Genomic DNA, 16,920 nt, shown 5'->3' on the forward strand with positions numbered 1-16,920 from the left:
CAATGGAGCCAAGCAGTGGGACCAGGGCTCTGCCGGAGGATTCCCAGTGCTGCAGGCTGCTGCCAGCTCCTGATTTCCCCTTTGCTTTGCACAGTAGCTGAGACTGGAAACACCTTTGGGGTTGTCTGCGCCAAGCCCTGCTCAAAGCAGAGTGCTGGCTGCCTTGTCCAGCTGAAGTCTGAGCATCCTTGGAGCTGGCAGTGAAGGGCAGCAGCCCCCATGGAGCAGGAGATAGGGCAAAGGAAGCACAAGAAGTTTGCCTGGCAGCGGCATGGCTGCCCGGGGAAAGAAACAGCATTTTGGTCCTTGGTGAGGAATCAACCCACCTACAAGGGCTGAGGCTGGCAGGGGAGCTGCGGGTCTCCCTGGCAGCCAGACACAGTGTGTGCTGCACCAGCCTCCAGTGTCTGCCTCTCACAGCACCTGGCAGAGCAGGCACAAATTAGCAGCTTCATTAATAGCTCTTGATCACTATGAGTTTTATTTTGATGCGATAAAAACAAACCCGCCTGGTCTGCAGGCTGCATCTTAGCACAACTCCCCTGCTGTGCTCCGGAGCTGGCTGCCCTGTCCCTGGGGAGATAGGTGCTCTGGCACAGGGTGGGGTTTGAGGTCATTTGATGGCCATTTGCTTTGATGTAACACTGTCAGCAGCACCGAGTGTTCCCCTTCCACCTCATGGCATTTACAGCCAGCAGCAGCTCCCCTGCCACAGCAGCGAGGGTGCCTGGCAATGCAGCAGGGACCACACCACTGGCATTGGGGCCGGGTGGGGTGGCAAAGGACGTGCACCAGGTGCAGGGCTTAGTGGCAGAAAGCCTAGTGTCACCTAAAAAGTGCTATACTGGATGACAGGTTTTTTCATGGCTGGAAAGTCAGGGAGCAGCCCCTCCAATCCAACCTCAGCCTCTCTCCATGCTGCTCCCTCCATTCTGGGCCTGTACAAGAGGTTGGGGCCACCTGGGCAGCCACGCACATGTCTTGCTTCCAAAGAGCTGTCACCGTCTGGCTGAAAAAAAGTCTGCAGCCTTGGGGCTGTCCTGCCAGAAGCACCCAGCCCCAGAAAGGAGACTCCTGCACAGAGAGCACCTCCCTGTGATCCCCACCTCCCTCCCAGGCACTCCTGTGATGGAGAAGAGCACCCTAAGAAGCATCACGAATGCATTACACCCAGCATCCCCTCCCTGGCTTTTCACACTCAGTATGGGCAGAGAAAATCCTTTTTCTTTCTGCAGGAGCTTTCATTCTATAAAAGACTCCCCACCCCTGTGCCCACGCTGCCCAGGGTGCCTGTGCAAGGGCAGGAGGGCACGCAGAGCCCTGGGTATCCACACAGGGACAGCATGGTCCCTGATGGGCCCCTGCAGCTGCAGAACATCCCTTGCACTGCCCACCGCTCAGAAACAAGTCTGCAAAGACCTACCCATGCTCCTTTCCTACATACTGCTCAATATACCATCTAAGACAAGTGAAGCAACCTCTGGCTTCAGTTGTCAAAAGCATCTCCTCCTGTGGGCTAGAGAGCTGCTGCCTGCCCTGCATGGCTCTGGGTAGTTGGGAATCCTACCCCAGGAGCCCCAAGGCCAGTGAGGGCAGCCCTGGTGCTTCCCTCCACTGGCATTGCACCATCGGCAGCGGCTCTGTAGGTATAACTCGTATTTTCTATGTTCTTGAGCTTACTGTAGTCTAATACCCTTTAATATTTGTTCAAGTCACCTGAAGAGGATGAAGCAACAGGCTGAGAAGGATCCTGCTCAGGGGCTGGCAAGGGGGGAGCAGAATGACAGTGGCGCTGACTTCAGGCACCAGTCACTCATGCAGGAGCATGGACTGAGCACAAGCATCCTGAGTGCCCTGGGGTGGCAGGGAAAGGGCTGACCCAGAACAGACAGGTCCTGAGCAGTCAACAGCAGCTCCATACATGCTGCCAGGGCTGTATCACTTTGGTTTCACCTGTCTTTTTGTTTCTCCCTGCATTACTCAAACATGGCAGGGCACTGGTGACAGTGACAGCAGAGCCAGCAGGCTGCAGGGCAATTGTGGAAGACCAGGGACCACCATGGACTTAATGTGGAAGTGCCCAAGCTTCCCAAGGAAGCAGTTGCCCACCAGGTCCAGACATGCCTCTGTTGTCAGGTCTGTGGAGCAGAGCATCCCTCAGATCTCTGGTCCTTGCGGCACCAAGGGGAGCCCAGCAGTGGGAGCAGCTGCCCCAGGAGCAGGAGCACCCTGCACAGGGTGGGTTGGTGCTAAGTTTGCCACAGAGGGACCGTGGAGCACTGGTGGGCTCCAGAGCCCGCTTGAGATATCCCACCACCTAGGAGGGTCTGGAGCTCCTCTGCATCCTCTGATCCATGGGCCACAGCAGCATGTCTCAGCCTCTCCTCTTCAGTTCCCTGGTCCATCTGAGGAAAGGCTGGCATCCAGCTGTGACTGATGGGCAGCAGGCATGGTATGGAGATGTGGCAGCCTGTCAGCCCCACTCTCATCCTTGGGGAAGGGCTATCAGTGGGAATCAGAGCCCAGCACGGTGACGGGTCTCTGCATGGGGATGGGCTCATTGCAGGGCAAGCGGTTTGCTGGAATCAGGCAAGCTTAACCAAAAGGGCAGCTGGAGAAATCTGGGAGAAGAGAGCTGGTTTGGGTTTGCCTTTGACTCCATGGTGAACTGCCAGCATCCTATGAGCCCTGTTTCATGTCCAGGCTCAGCAGGGTGCTGCCCTTCACTCTCCACCATGAGCGCAGGTCCTGCCAGCTCTCACCACACCTAACACCAGCCTCATGCTGCCCACAGCACCTGCAGACCCCCACATCTACCAGTATACTACCAAGCAGCCTGTGATGCTGGAGCTGGTGCAGCCACCTTCGCAGCAGCCAGGGCTGAGATCACTCTTGCTTTCCATATCGGGGCAATCAGTCCGTCAACAGCTCCCAGGGCTGGAGGAAGGCTGCCTGACTTTGCCGGCAGCCTGGCCAGCACCAGCTCCTCCCATACACCCTCTGCCATGCCATCAGCCCTGCTGAGGTTCTGAAGGTCTCCTTCATTCCTGTGCGGTTCCCATGCTGTTGAGCAGGGCTGCAGCTCTTTGCAATGGCTTCAAGTGCAATTTTGGGTGTGTCCCAGTCTCAGTCTCGTGTCCACTGTCCATTTGTGTTCCCTTCTTCCCTGCACCATCCTTGGGGACACAGCACTGGAAGAGGGCTGCACCCTCATATAAAGCCCCTGTGACCAACTCCTTGGCAGGCTGGTCCCCTATAGACCACATCCAGTTCAGGCTTTGCTCCTGCAATTTCCTTTAGGAAGTTTATCGAGAACACCTTTACTCCAGTGGTTATTTCCCCACCCCCCCCAGTGCTCAACGTAAATGTCTTTACAGGTGATTTACATGCATTTGCTTTTATGCCAACACAAGCTTTAGTGTAAATAACGCCTTTCTTTATCTAGAGTAAATACTCTGCTATATTAACAGATACCAACCATATCACTTTCACCCGTGTTTTGCTCGTCGCAGCACTTCAGCTCTCCCAGTCTCACAAGATGGGACCTTCCATCCCTCCCCAGGCTCAGGTCTGGCTTCCCCTCTATTCCTAGCACTGAGATCCATGCTTCTGGTGCCTTGCATGATGCCCTATGTCCCCTCCACACCTGCAAATGGGCGAGCCTGGGCACCTGGGTAGGGTGCCGCCCAAGGGTCCCCACCTCTTCCCACACCCAGGTGCTGGCCCTGGGCTGCAGACCCACACACTGAGAGCACCAGCTCCATCCCTGGCTCCCACGTGCTCTGCTGCTGGCCTCTCCCTGCCCATGATGAAAAGGTTCTGCTTGCCAGCACTGGGTCAGGCTCTCACCAGTGACTAACTAAAAAGCAGCCCTGACTTTGCTAGGGTGGCCAGTGGTACCCGGGTGGGCTCCCTTCCCTGGGTTAGTATTAGCAAGGTGCTTGTCACAGCTGCAGCATCCTTGGGCACAGCTGGCACCTACCTTCAGAGTGGTGAGAGAGGGTAAGCAGGCTGACGCAGGAGGCACCGATGCCAGAGCCGAAGACGGTGATCCGCAAGGGATCTCCCCCAAAGAAGGCGATGTTCTCGCTGACCCAGCGCAGGGCCTGTATCTGGTCCAGCAGCCCATAATTGCCCTTGGCAGCCTGGTCCCCTGTGCTCAGGAATCCTGTGGGCCAAGGGGAGCCTGGTTAGGAATGAGGAAGCAGGGGGTGTCCTGACCTCCCACTCCCCTTCCGCAGGCCTAGGGGAGCTTCTGTGGGACCCTGTCCCACAACAACAAGAGACTCCACTACCAAGAGAGTCCTGTGAGCTCTGAGCTGGAGCAGGGACACCACCAAGCTGCTCCAGCCACCCTCTGCACAGCACAGAGAGGCAAAAGGCTGGGAATGCAGTTGCAAGCCCCGGGGAGCCTCTCCAGCCGACTGCAAGCAGTGACAGGGTGATGGGCACAAAGCCCTGTCCTACACATACCAGCACCTGTGCTAATAACGAGTCAAGATGTCTCACTCATGCTCCAAGGAAAGCTGAAAAAGCCCCGGTGGCTGCAGGCAGGCTGAGTGCGTGCACAGCCAATGCTTTCCATGGACTAGCGTGGCCTGGAGGAGGCTCTATAAATGTAAGGTGGTGGGCTGGGCAGAGAGGAACCGACTGCAGCTTAAAATACAAAGTCTCTCAGTGAGGATGATGCTGAGAAATGCTTTCAATAACAAAGGGAACACCCAAGATAAGTTATCAGTGTTTCATTTGCTTTGACTCAAAGCAGGAAGCCAAAATCATGTCCCAAAGCAAAATCCAGGTGGATAACCCTGGCAGGCAGGGAGCGGCACCGGTGCTGCTCCAGCACTGGAGGTGCTCTGCTGGGCATGCTGCACCACTTCAACAGAGATGACAATGGCACCATTAAAGTCTTATTGCATATTGTGACAAGTCTTTTAAATTTGCACCTGTCCATCTTAAAGGCCTGATGTTTAATATTGAAAGGACTTGAATAGGCTTGTTTTTACTGCAAAGCAGGTAACTGCCATCTTCCCCAAGAGACTATGGGGTCTGAAGGCCATCGGAGGGATATGGTGCCCCAGGTACTGGCCAGGAACTCAGCTGTCCAGGGAGAGCACTGTGCCAGGCTGGATGGCAAGGAAGAGAGCCATCCCTGCCAGCAGTCTGGCTGGGAAGGAGCTCTCCCCAAACTTCTGCACTCCTTGTTCTCCCTGCTGCTAAGGGCAGGCAGCAGTGATGCTCTAGACAAACCTCCTGTGTCCCAGCTCCTGGGGGTTTCTGCTGCAGCAGGCAGGGGACCACACTGCCTTTTGACCCCGTGTCCCCATTTTGCCTCTCCAGGTCATCAGTGTTCACAAAAATGGGACTGCCACCCTCCTCTATACGGCACCTGGCACCCTTCAGCCATCCCCTCTGCAGACAGCCAGGCCGTGGTGGGTGGCTGTGGGGGTCCTGGCAGCTCAGCTGGCTTGGAGGTAGCCGGTGGCCAGGGAGGGAGAGCCCTCTCAGGAGGAGATGCTGGGTAAACACATTTATTATTTATTTAGCCGCAGACCAATATTTGCTTTCAGCTGAGCCAGGTTGTGTAAATGAGCCTGGGGGGGGTGGCTGGTGCCAGGAGCCAGACCATGCTGCAGCCACCCAGTGGGGGCAATGCCACGTGGCACCCAGCTTGGCTGCCAGGGCAGAGGGCAGGGTCAGCACCTGCAGTGCAGCCCCCATCCTGCTGGGCCCCACACCCCCCACCACCCCCTTCCCAGCTGTTTCCAGCCCGGTTGGCCATGGGGACTCATCCCGCCGCCTGGCCATGCTAGCAGCACAGCCCACGCTGGCCAGCCCATACCGAGCACTCCAACGCGGTAGTTCAGGGTGATGACAATCACGTTCCCGTAGCTAGCCAGGACGCTGCCGTCTATCATGTTCCCTGTGCCCTCCATGTATGAACCACCGTGGATATACACCATCACTGGCTTGGCCCCGCTGTCCCGGATGTCTGGAAGGAGAGGCAGTTAAACACAGGATCCCACCGGTGGTCGCCGCACCCTGCCCGACAGGCAGACCAAGGACGAGGGCAATGCCAGCTGCCAGGACCAGGGAGGGGGCTTAGGAGCCAAACTGAGAGCTCTCCTGGGGACCACAGCGTGGCCCTCCAAAGCCGACCACCACTGAACAAACCCCACCAGCCCCCTTCCGGATGGCAGCAGCCACCGTGCCATCCCCACACTGCTGTGTCCTCGGGGGTCTCAGCACATGCAGATGAGATGCTGGCTGGACCCTGCTGCTCTTCCTCAGAGCCGGGCTCTGGCTGCATGTGGGAGTCAGACCAGTGGCACCTCCGTTGCAGGTGGGAGTTGCAAAGTCTAGCCCCAGGATGCAGCTTCATGTCCTGTCTTTGTCTGGACCCAAGCCCTCGGCTCCGGGAGTCCTGGAATCTGGCATTGCAGGGGGCAGGGATGGGGGTGTGCAGGACCTGGAAGGCGGGGGGGCACTGGTGGGTGCTCCAATGTCTGACTCTCCCGTCCCCCACTTCCCATCCCCCTGGGAAGGCAGAAACCTGCCAGCTGCCTGGATATGAACCCATGGCACCCCAGTGCCCAGACACAGACATGGTGATGATGCAGACAGTGTGTGCACGTGTGCGTGTCAGGGAGGTGAGCACGGTGTCCGGACGAGGACAGGGCATGAGGCATGGAGTGAGGATGAGGAATGAGACCCCGATGGCCGGGGAGGAAGAACAGTGGGAGCCTAGGGGACAGGGAGCAGCCATGCTCCCTCTCTCAACTGGCCCTGCCTGGGGGACATCCTGCCCCTTCTGCCCCACTGGCCTTGGGTCCCTCATGGAACCAAGCCCTGGTGTGAGGAAAGAATGCCCGTGCTCGGCTCTTGGTACGTCTTGCCCATGTGACACAGAGGAGGGAGCTGCGCCCATTGTGGAGACAGTGCCAGGTCCCACATGCCCTCTCCTGGGCTGGTGAGCCAGCACCGATGGACTTTGCCCTCCCCTGTGCTCACACGCACCCAGCACCTTGCTTGGGCAGGCTGGCATTGCTTGCTGGGGCTGCTTGGCCTCAGCTGCCCCAGCCAGCCGCTGCTCCCTGCCTTCCTCCCTCACTGGTGCACCACATTGTCCCAGCAGCCAGTCCCCATCGTGGTCCCTGCAGGGCTGGGACTCCTGGGGCGCAGCCACACCAACGCAGTGGGGATGCCCAGCCAGGGTGGACATGCTCCCTCGCACCCACCTAACCCCTGTGCATGTCCATGCCTCCCCACGGCTTGCCCATCGCAGGGGGCTACAGGGCAGGCTGATGGGTACCTCTGTCCATCCCCACCTGCACCTGTGGCCCGCAATGTGGCTAAAGGTGGCCTCCTTCCCATACAGAAAACCTCTTCCCTCCAGAAGAATGAGGATATGGCAAAACCTGCGCTGGCTTTTCCTGTCACCAGGATGCAGCCAGGCAAATGCAAAGACTTGGGGAGCAAAGAGTACTCGTGGCTCCTCTGGGACAGACATCGCCCATGCAGCAGAACTATGGCAAGACAGCTCTTCCCAGGGCCACCTGGCCACCTGCTTGAAATGCAAAGGGCAGGAACGTTGGTGCCTGCGCCCGTGTCCTCTCCTCCCTGCCACATGCTCCCACCAACACACAAAAGGACATCCTCACAGCAGAATGGCAGCGATGTGTGGAGATGTACCAGGGAATAAATGGCTCCTAATTGCTGCAGAACATTTTAGTGTGCGGGCATTTAGCACAGTCAAGTCACTTAGGCTGAATGCCAGTTTATGCCCTGGTACAAGAGATCCTGGGGCACAGGTTAGTGGGAGAAAACAACAGGGTTTTGGTACTGCCAAGGAAAAAGCTTTTCATCTGTTTCCCAGATCCTAAACACCATCTGCCAGGCTGTGCTCGAGCTGCCCTGGGACTCCTGCACACCATGAGGTTTTACTGTCCTCGGCATGTTAGGGCTGCACCCTGGCTGACCCTTTCTCCTGCCTCCTCTTCAAATCCATGCAGTCAAACACACCGACTCCATACCCTGCAGATGAACAACCTTGTTTTACTAAAGCTAGCTTATTCTGCAGCTTGCTTAGCCCTGGTGTACATCTAGAATCACATCTGCTCGAAAGCCCACTTGCTGTGCCTGGGCTGGTGCTGATACTCTGGTTGCAAGCAAGACCTTGCTCACACTGGGTGGAGAAGGAGAGAAGTTACCAGAAACCATGTCCAAGCAGACCTCGGGTCTCCTGGGCATGGCCAGGTACCCTGTGGGTACCAAGGGTGCTAAGCTGTTGGCACGGCCAGCCTGTGGTGATGCCCACAGCAGGGCCAGGCAAGGGTGGAGGGGGAGGTCGCTGGCTCCCAGCTGCATGTCACCGACTCCGGAGGGATGAGGCTGGAGGTGGGATGTGACCGGGCTTGGGGTGAAATGGGCCCAGGTGCCCAAGGGCTCCTCTCCTCCCAAGCTGCCATGCTTACTCCCTGCCCTCGCTCAAGCAGAGCAGGAGCACACTTCTCCTAAAGCAAAAAAACCCCACGAGCTTCCCCCCCATCCCGAGGAGAGGAAGGACCTGGGTGCCCTGCACAGCTGGCCAGCCTGCCCCCCGCCCCGCGCAGCTGCCCGGCACAGCAGACGGACACACACAGGGCTCCCTGGGGATGGCAGCAGATGGCGGGCAAACGGACTTGCTTTGCGTGTCATGCAGTGGCAGCCTCGAGCACAGAAATACCTTCGTCTTCATCACCGTCATTATCCGCTAAGTCCTCGCCCTGTTTCTTAGCGCTGGCTCCTAGGGACCAAACACGAGGAGACAGAACAAAAAGGAAAACAAAAGGAAACAAAAACAAAACAAACAAAACAAAACAAAACAAAAAACAAAAGAGAATTCAAAAATAGCATGATAGCAGAGATGGTGGGGCCAGGCCTGCGCCCCACAGCACTGCTGGCTACTCACACTGCACCTCTCCCAGAGCCAGGGCGGCGCAGGGTGCGGGCAGGACTGCCCTGGGAGCTGCGCCAGGATGCTGCTTCACCTGGACCCCTTCCCACATCCTCCCCAGGGAGTGCCGGGGCGGCGGGGAGGAGGAGAGCAGGCCTGTGGCAGCATCAGCGCTGGAGGCAGATCAGCCTCTCAAAGCACTCACTGATCCTCCTGCATCCCAGCCTGGCCCCCGCCTGCTCGTGCACCCTCGGCTCCCTGCGCGGTGGCAAGGCTCCTTCTCCCACTGCCAGCTCTGCTGCCACCAGGGACAACCATCCCCCTACCACCAGCAGAGCCCACAAGAAGGGTTCCCCTTGGTGGCCACTGACCACCAACCGGGGTCCTGCCCATCACCCCCACGCAGTGCATGGCCCCTTGTTGTGCCTGGCACAGCTAGCCACAAACCACCAGTGCCACAGCGCGGACCACCATGGCACGCTGCAGGGAGCCATTCTGACAGGTGCTCCCCTGCACTGCCTGGCTCTGTCCTGTGTCAACTCCCTCCTTAAAAGACCAGTTGCATGGTTCACCAAGGATTGAAAAGGCACCAACAAGCTTGCCCTGACCCAGGCAGAACCCTAAAAATACCAGTTTCTGTAACAGCCTGAATGTCTTCTCACCGTTGCATGGCCTTTAGCAAATCTACGGTGCCAGGGCATGGGTCGGGTCAGGCCAGCAGCCCCAGCCTGGCACCGTGGGATGCTACTGTGGATAGTGTGCACTGAGCACAGCACTTTCCAAGCTGCATGTGCCTGGCATGAGCCAGGAGAGGCAGCCTGCATGCTGGTAGGGAGCAGATGCAGTGCAGAGCTGTACCGAGGCTCCATTGCTGCAAAGGGCTCCATGCCTTTGTGGGCACGAAGCTGAGTTGTGCCATCCCTGTACCCTGCAGCCCCAAATTTCAGGAAGAGGTTTTGCTCTCCTTATCCCCTTAGAGCTGCAGACCAGCACCTGCGGTCCTCTGCTCCCTAATGCCTGCACCAAAAAAGTTCCTCAGGTAATGGTGACCTCAGGGGTGACAGCAGGGTTTCCTCTAGGTGGGATTGCCAGTGCTGTGTCTGTGCTGCCCAGTGACCTTCCCCAGATATGCAGGGCTCTGAGGTCCTGCCAGGCCCTGCTGCTATCACCAGCCAGCTCCATCACCACCACAGCGAGGGTTCTGCATAGCCTCCAGCAAGGCTCCCACAAGCAAGGGCATCCCTGAAGCTGGATGAAGCTACGACAAGGAGAAACTGGCCAGGAAGACTAAATCAGGGAGTCGTCCTCACTACCACTCTGGGAGTGGGATCTCGCAGGTGACACAGGTAGTGGATAACAGAGATGGCAGCATGACAAGGGGCGGGATTTGAATTTAAAAGAAATTTGTGTGGGGGTCTGAAATGGCTGTGGGGCAGCTCCACTTGGGCAAGAGGCTTGCACAATGCCTTAAGCAGCCATGACCTGCTGAAGAAAGTCTGGAGGAGCAATGACCAGAAGTCTAGAAAAATCCAGCAGGCATGAAAAGTTTGCAGGAGGCTGAGTCATGCAAATCCTGGGAGCAGATGAGTGATGGGAGCTACAGCAGCAACCCGACTCATGAAAGGCCACTGAGAGGTGGTGAGGTGGAAGAGCAACTCCCTCCTCACTGTCAGAGCACAGGCAGCCCCAGAGCTACACAAGGCAGGTCAAAGCTGGACAAGAAGAGAAGCTTCCTGGCACAAGGTGCAGGAAAGCACTGGAAGAGGTGGCCTGGGGAAGTGCTTAAGACCAGACGAGACACGCTGCCGGGAAGAGGTGAGGTAGACCAGTTCCTGCCCAGGGCAGGGATGGATTGGCTGTCTCCAGAGCACTCCTGATTCTCTTTGATTTGAAGTTCACCTCCTGACCTACTCTTGCCATGTCCCAGCCCTGCCTCCTCACCTCTTGCTTCACCATCCAGCCATGCCCTGAGCTCCTCACTTCATTCTCCTGTTTCTACCCAATGCCATCCCCACCCCTGCCACCTCTCGCCCCCACTTCTGCTGCATCCTTCCTGCATGCTCCCCCCCACCCCACCCACCAGCTGAACACTTGGCCAGGCATGTGCGGCTGCCCAGCCTTTTGCAAGCTTGACCTACTGCATCTTCATTAGGAAGAGCTGCAAGCCCAGAAAGCACTTAAATGACGAAGTACTCATGCAATATTTGCTAACCGGTGCTATGTGCCAACCTCCTTGCTACTGCTAAGGGATAGGGATTTTTCTCTAATGAAGACCACAGGCAGCGAGCCTTCATCTACACCGTGCTTCAGAGCTGGGAAGCCAGTCACAGGCATCTGGAGATCCCTTTCCACTGCTGAGGGCTCTGGTGCTGTTAAAGCCCCAGGACCGGTCGGCTGTAGCCCTGAAGTCTGGTCTCCTTCAGGGGACAAAGGTCTCCATGCAGACAGGGATGGAGGAACTGGCTATGAGGAGCTGTCAGGCTGTAAGAGAGGGCAGTGGACAACATCCCTGTGATATGAGCTACTGTCCTGACTGAGCAGGGAGGGATCTGGCTGGAGACCACTGCCCTGGAGCTCAGGGATGGCTGGGACAAGCCTAAGGCAACCTGAGCTTCACACACCGCAGAAGGGGCAGTAGAAAGCAGTGCTGGGAAGCTAAGCAAAGCAGGAGCGCAGTAATGCAGGCCAGGGGGAAGGGGAACAGCAGCGGCATGTGTGTGTGGCAGATGCAAAGCATGAGCCTTCCCCATTGGCAGGAAGGTGCCAGGGTGGCTGGGGTTACAGTGAACACAGACTACTGCAACCAAGCGGGCTTTTTGCCTTGCACTACGTTGTTCACCTCCACAACAACCCACCGGTGCCCCACAGCTCATGACAGCAATTACAGCTTCACCTCCCTCACCCATCCCTTGCACTTCGCTCCACCAGTTATTGCCGTGTTCAAGGACACCCATCCCAGGAGATCTTCTTCTGCACTGGCAAAAGCCAACACATGGAGCTCGCAGCACCTACTCTCATGGGGATGGATTTAAGCTTGTTGATTCACAGCTGGAAAAACCAAAAGCACTCATGGCTCTTACTCTCTTACCCATTGAAAACTCCCTTGCACTGTAAATGCCTGTTGTGCTGCTTCACTTTAAGCTGACTACGAAGTGACATTGTTCAGGATGATAGGAAGGATGCATATGCCCTTATCTGAAGGCTCTAGAAAGATTTAAGCTCAGGTTCAGTAAAAAATAAAATCACTTTCCCTGAAACAGGGGCATCCATGCCGGATTTATACTATCTTAAGTAAAGCATGCCAACAGCATTGACACCAGCGCAAACAGAGATAAAGGAGGGCAAGGAGCCTCAGTCCTTGGAGCCTTTGCACTCAGCATGGTGCAGATAAGAGAAGATCAGGCACCTGAGCCCACATCTTTCCAGATCCAAATGTCTGCTCAGGGCAGCCCCGGGCAACCCCAGCAGCCCCTCCTCTGTCCAAGCTCCCTGGGACACCCACTCCCATGCAGCAGCTGCAATGCCACAGAGAGCAGGAGCCCACAGCAGTGCTGCCACCGTGTCTGACAGCCACATGCACCCAGAGGCATACATGCTGATGGCCACACTGGCTCAGGTGTTTCTCCAGGAGCGACAAAGAACGGGACCAGGATTGATGACAGTCGTTGAACCTGCTGCTGCACAACCCCACGGGCAGGGGCAGCTCCCCTGGGACCTGTGTTGGGTGGCTCCTCCAGCCACCAGCCCTTGCTCTAGGACTGCAGTGCACCTTGGTGCTGCCCTGCCCCTCCCTGTCCCTGGGTGATGCAGAGGAGTTACCTCCATCCTTGAGCAGACTCCATAAAAGCACTGCATCTTCTCATGATCTGCTGCGTCCGCCAGCACAAACACCTACTCTCACCTTTGCAAATCGCTCCCCGGAGCAGCAGTGGAGCTCCAGGGCAGTGGTCTGCTCCCAACCAACTCTGCAAAGCAGCAGGCTTTGCAGGAGGCTGCTGAGAAGCCTTCCAGAAAGGGAGCACTGCAAAAGTCTCAGCCGTAGGGAAGCCTCAGCCAGTACTCAGGCAAATTTGCTTCTTGGAGATCAGCGGAGAAGCCATAGTGCTTCTCCCGCAGAGCAGCTGAAGTGTATCCCAAGCCCGGGAGCTGCTGGGAGGTCAGACACCCTCACACAGCACAGCATGATGCTGGACTGGCACATTTGTCACCGCAGCAGCGCGGACTCTGCACAGCCCCAGCCAGAGAGATCAGGGCAGCCGCTAAAAAAATAAACAGGGGAGGGCTTCTATGTACAGGGCAGCCACGCTTTTCCCCTCCAAAAATTGCATCCACCTCCTCATGCCTCGCAGCAAGACCTGCCCAGGCTGGTGGTGAAGGGAAGGGGAAAGCATCCCAGCACCTGCCGCAGCCAAGCACAGGCTGGAAGTGTTGGCAGCACAAAGCAAAGGACAGAGCTGTGTTTCGCACAGGTACTGTACCACGTGTGTGTGTACATGCTCTTCGGGTGAGCAGCATTATTTTCACAGCAAAACCTGAGCCGTCAGCTCCCCCAGCACTATGCGTTCTCAGAGCACCACTGCCCTGCCTTGCTCCCAGAGAAGGGGCCAATGTGTATGGAGGAGACTGGCATGCAGGACGTTTCCATATAGGAAATTATTATGGGCAACTGGGCAGGGAAACAGGGATGTTTTTCTGTCCCAAGGATACATTCTGATGAATTCTCAGTCCTTTGGCTGCTATGAAATACACTGAGCTTAGGGCTGACAGAAATCATGAAAACTCCAGTAAGGTGGGAGCTGAGGTGTTTTGAACCACCAAAACACTGCACAGCTGCCCGCTCTGTGAGAGGAGAGCTTATTAACTGCTCATATGTGGCCTTAGAAATAATAAAGAATATTCCAGAACAAGCCAATGTTCAAACGACATGCAGCCTGAGGAAATCAGCACTGCAGGTACGTTATTCTCACCCCAAGCATTACTAACCCAGGATACATGACAAGGGGCGGGGGAGCCCCCCTCCTTGTCACATCACAAGTGACTCAATTAATTTGAGCCAATGGCCACCAGAGCTGTGGCCAGGGCTGAAGGACAGCGCCAGTGTCTGGGTGCTTTATTCCCGGCACGTCACACCTGGATGCCCAAGTGGCCAGCACCGGGGATCCGCTGGTCCATGAGCCAGCAGAACCAGGCAGGGACAGGGGGTACATCCCCCACCAGCTCTCGGAGAGGTGACCAGAAGCAACTGCAGATGGGCTGCAAAGAAACGCTTGTCCTGAGCAGAGCCAGTGGGGAAGGGAAAACCAGGATACAAGTATGCCCAAGGTGTTTTGCCATGCCTTAAATGTTGTCTCCCTTCTCCAGCCGTCACCCTGGACTCTGCTTCCCTGGCCCCAGCCATAGGGCTGGGGGTGGCAGGGGTCCGCCAGCCCCAGCAGCCGGTGGGAGGACCGGGAGAGGAAGTGCTTTGAAGTGGCTGGCGATCGCTGGCACAGCCAGCTCCGGAGGCAGCGTGCGGAGACTCCCTAATGCGCCAGCCCTTTCAGGGGCAGCCTTGGCACTCAGAGAGATGGCGTGTGAATAGCCAGGACAGCAACAGGAAAAGCAAAGCAAAGAAACCCAACAACAGAACTGGGGGAAATGGCTGGAAGGAAAGCGCTCCCCAAACCTCCAAGCCCAGCTGCGCCAGCCCCGCCAACCCCAGGGGCGCAGGGAGGCGGAGGCCAGGATGCAGGGACCATGCTGCCACGGGACGCCCAGGACGGCAGCCCCTGCCCACCAGACACCCCCTCCCTGCAGTGAGCCTTTCAGAAGAGCTTGGCTGCCCAGCCGCCCACACATCCAGCTTTGGGATGCACAGAACAGCCCGGGCTCTCCCTGCCTGCAAGAGGGCTGTGCGGTGGGATGGGCAAAGCGTCGTGTCCAACTAGGGGCCGGGCCAGCTCCCGTTTGCACGTCTCCACTCCCCAGCCCACAGCGCTAGCCAGAAACACAGGATCACTTTGGGGCAAGGGGGGATGAGCCACCCCCCTTGCCCCAAAATGCAGCAGGATGAGCCCCGCATGGCCCTGGGGATGGAGGCAAGGCAAAGTGGAGATGTGTCTGGAGTTGCTCGGCCACCCGAGGGGTGGATGGGGCTCAGGGAAGATGCTGTGCCAGGGGGTAGAGAGCAGATCCTCACTGGCAGAGCTGGCAGAGGCAGGGGGGAGCAGCCCTGGTGGGACCATGGGCTAGGGCAGAACATGGCAGCATCTACACAGCCAGGAGAGGTTTTATGCTTTTAACCAAGGAGCTTTGGATGCAAAATGACCAGAGATGCAACAGGGAAAGAGCTCAGCCCAGGACAGGCTGCAGTCCACCATCACACAGGTGCTTCCCTGAGCAGGTCTGTACACTCTCAGTGGGGGATGCACCCCAAAGAGACAGGTGCGTTTAAGTGCTGCCCACCATCAGAGGCTCTCCCTCATTTCCAAGGGCTGGGAGGCTGCCGGTGCCAGCAGGATGAAGGCGGGAGCATGGGCTCAGCCCAGGAGAAGCTGTTCTGAAAGGCCTGGAGCAACATGAGCGTCTTCCTCTGACCTGACGCCAGACCTGCGCTGCCAGCCGGCACTGGTCCTGGCTCCCCCGGCCAGGGAGCGGAGGTGGCCGGAGCATCTGCGGGGCTCCTCCGAGCAGGAAGCGGGGGGCGGCAGGGTGGGCTGCTCGGAGGGCCCACAGTCTGGGTGGTGGCACAGAGAGGTGCCAGAGGAGCATGCCGCAGGCCGGGGGCCGGCCAGGCACCCTCTCACTCTCTCACTCTCTCTCTCTTTCCTCTCTGTGCCTCTCTGCCGGTCGGCTTGCTACATACCTCCTTTCCTACATATTTTCTTGTTGGGCTTTCGGGTGCATTCCTTGGAAATCCGTTTTACTGTAAAATGAATAAAAGACTACAAAATAACAGGAGGCTCCACTGGCAGGAGAGGGCATGCAATCACAACCACGCTGCCGTCCTCCCGCCACCCCTGGGACCGCAAGAGGTGGGGAGGGAGCGTCACCGTGGGAGGAAAACTCTGGGCCAGCCGTGCCGGGTGGGAAGGAAGGCACAATGCATCCCATGGCCAAGGGCTGCAGGGACAGAGGAGCGGAGCCAGCCGGCCTGAGAGAAGCCACCAGCCTGCCAGGCTGCTCCGCTACACACAGCAGACCTGCTGCGGGTCCCTTCCAGCCCGCTGAAAATCCCCGGGGGCTCCCGTTGCGGTGAGGCTGGGGCAGGCGTGCGGGCAGGCGCTGCCTCCTCTGCCCTCTACTTACAGTTCAGGTGGGATCCCCTACAAAGGAAAAGGTTAGACAAGGAGGCACCCAGTGCCACTCAGCCTCACCCCAATGGGACCATGCCCCGCGGGTCCCCGGCACCCCAGGCCCATCGCTCTGCTGTGGTCCTGCTGGAGGAGGGAGGAGCAGCCAAGCGATGTGCCTGTCAGTGCCCCCAACCTCCCGTCCGTACCAGGGCCTGGAAAAGGGCTCCGCAGTCCCTTCCTTGCCAGAGCGTCTCCTCAGGGAGAGGCAGAGAGTGTTCCTCCCAGCCGCAGCCGCAGCCCACGCCCACAACTAGCGCATGGACCTGGGGAGGGTGGGAAGCGGGGAGGAAGGACAAACCCGAACCAACTCAAGACAGAACCTGGCACTCGGCGCCTAGGGAGCACAAACCAGCTTGTCGCTCTGTGGATCTGCTGTCAGAGAGTCGGATTCAGATTTAGCAACACAAGAGAGGAACCCGTGACGATGCCATGGAGGTGGAGGGAGGGGACCGGGAGGTGTGGAGGAGCAGGAGCACGCGAGACAGAGATGGCAGCTGAGGGCAAGAGGGCGAGCTGCGTAGCCAGAGAAAGCTTTCCACAAACAGACAGCATGCTGCAGGGTCCACAACCACATGCTTCAAACACAACACCCAGGTGAGACCAACCACTGCTGAGGAGGGGCAGAGCGGCCCCCCCCCGCCCTCCTGCGGG

At 57.8% G+C, this 16,920-nt stretch overlaps 1 protein-coding gene across 5 annotated transcripts in view; it reads right to left on the reverse strand.

Moving 5' to 3' along the window:
- Positions 1 to 16,920, reverse strand: part of NLGN3 (neuroligin 3) — a 42,492-nt gene that overhangs the window by 5,723 nt on the left and 19,849 nt on the right. For 2 of the 5 annotated variants that reach the window (XM_055727516.1, XM_005440008.3), the window contains 4 exons: positions 15,780 to 15,839; positions 8,726 to 8,785; positions 5,843 to 5,992; positions 3,983 to 4,168 (listed from right to left, as the gene is read on the reverse strand). In XM_055727516.1, the coding sequence (XP_055583491.1) occupies positions 3,983 to 4,168; positions 5,843 to 5,992; positions 8,726 to 8,785; positions 15,780 to 15,839 (456 nt within the window). The remainder of the gene's footprint in view (positions 1 to 3,982; positions 4,169 to 5,842; positions 5,993 to 8,725; positions 8,786 to 15,779; positions 15,840 to 16,920) is intronic. The other 3 variants (XM_055727517.1, XM_005440010.3, XM_005440009.3) reach the window with 2 other exon arrangements.

This window comes from Falco cherrug, chromosome 15 (genome assembly GCF_023634085.1).
Source record: "Falco cherrug isolate bFalChe1 chromosome 15, bFalChe1.pri, whole genome shotgun sequence".
Lineage (NCBI taxonomy): Eukaryota > Metazoa > Chordata > Aves > Falconiformes > Falconidae > Falco > Falco cherrug.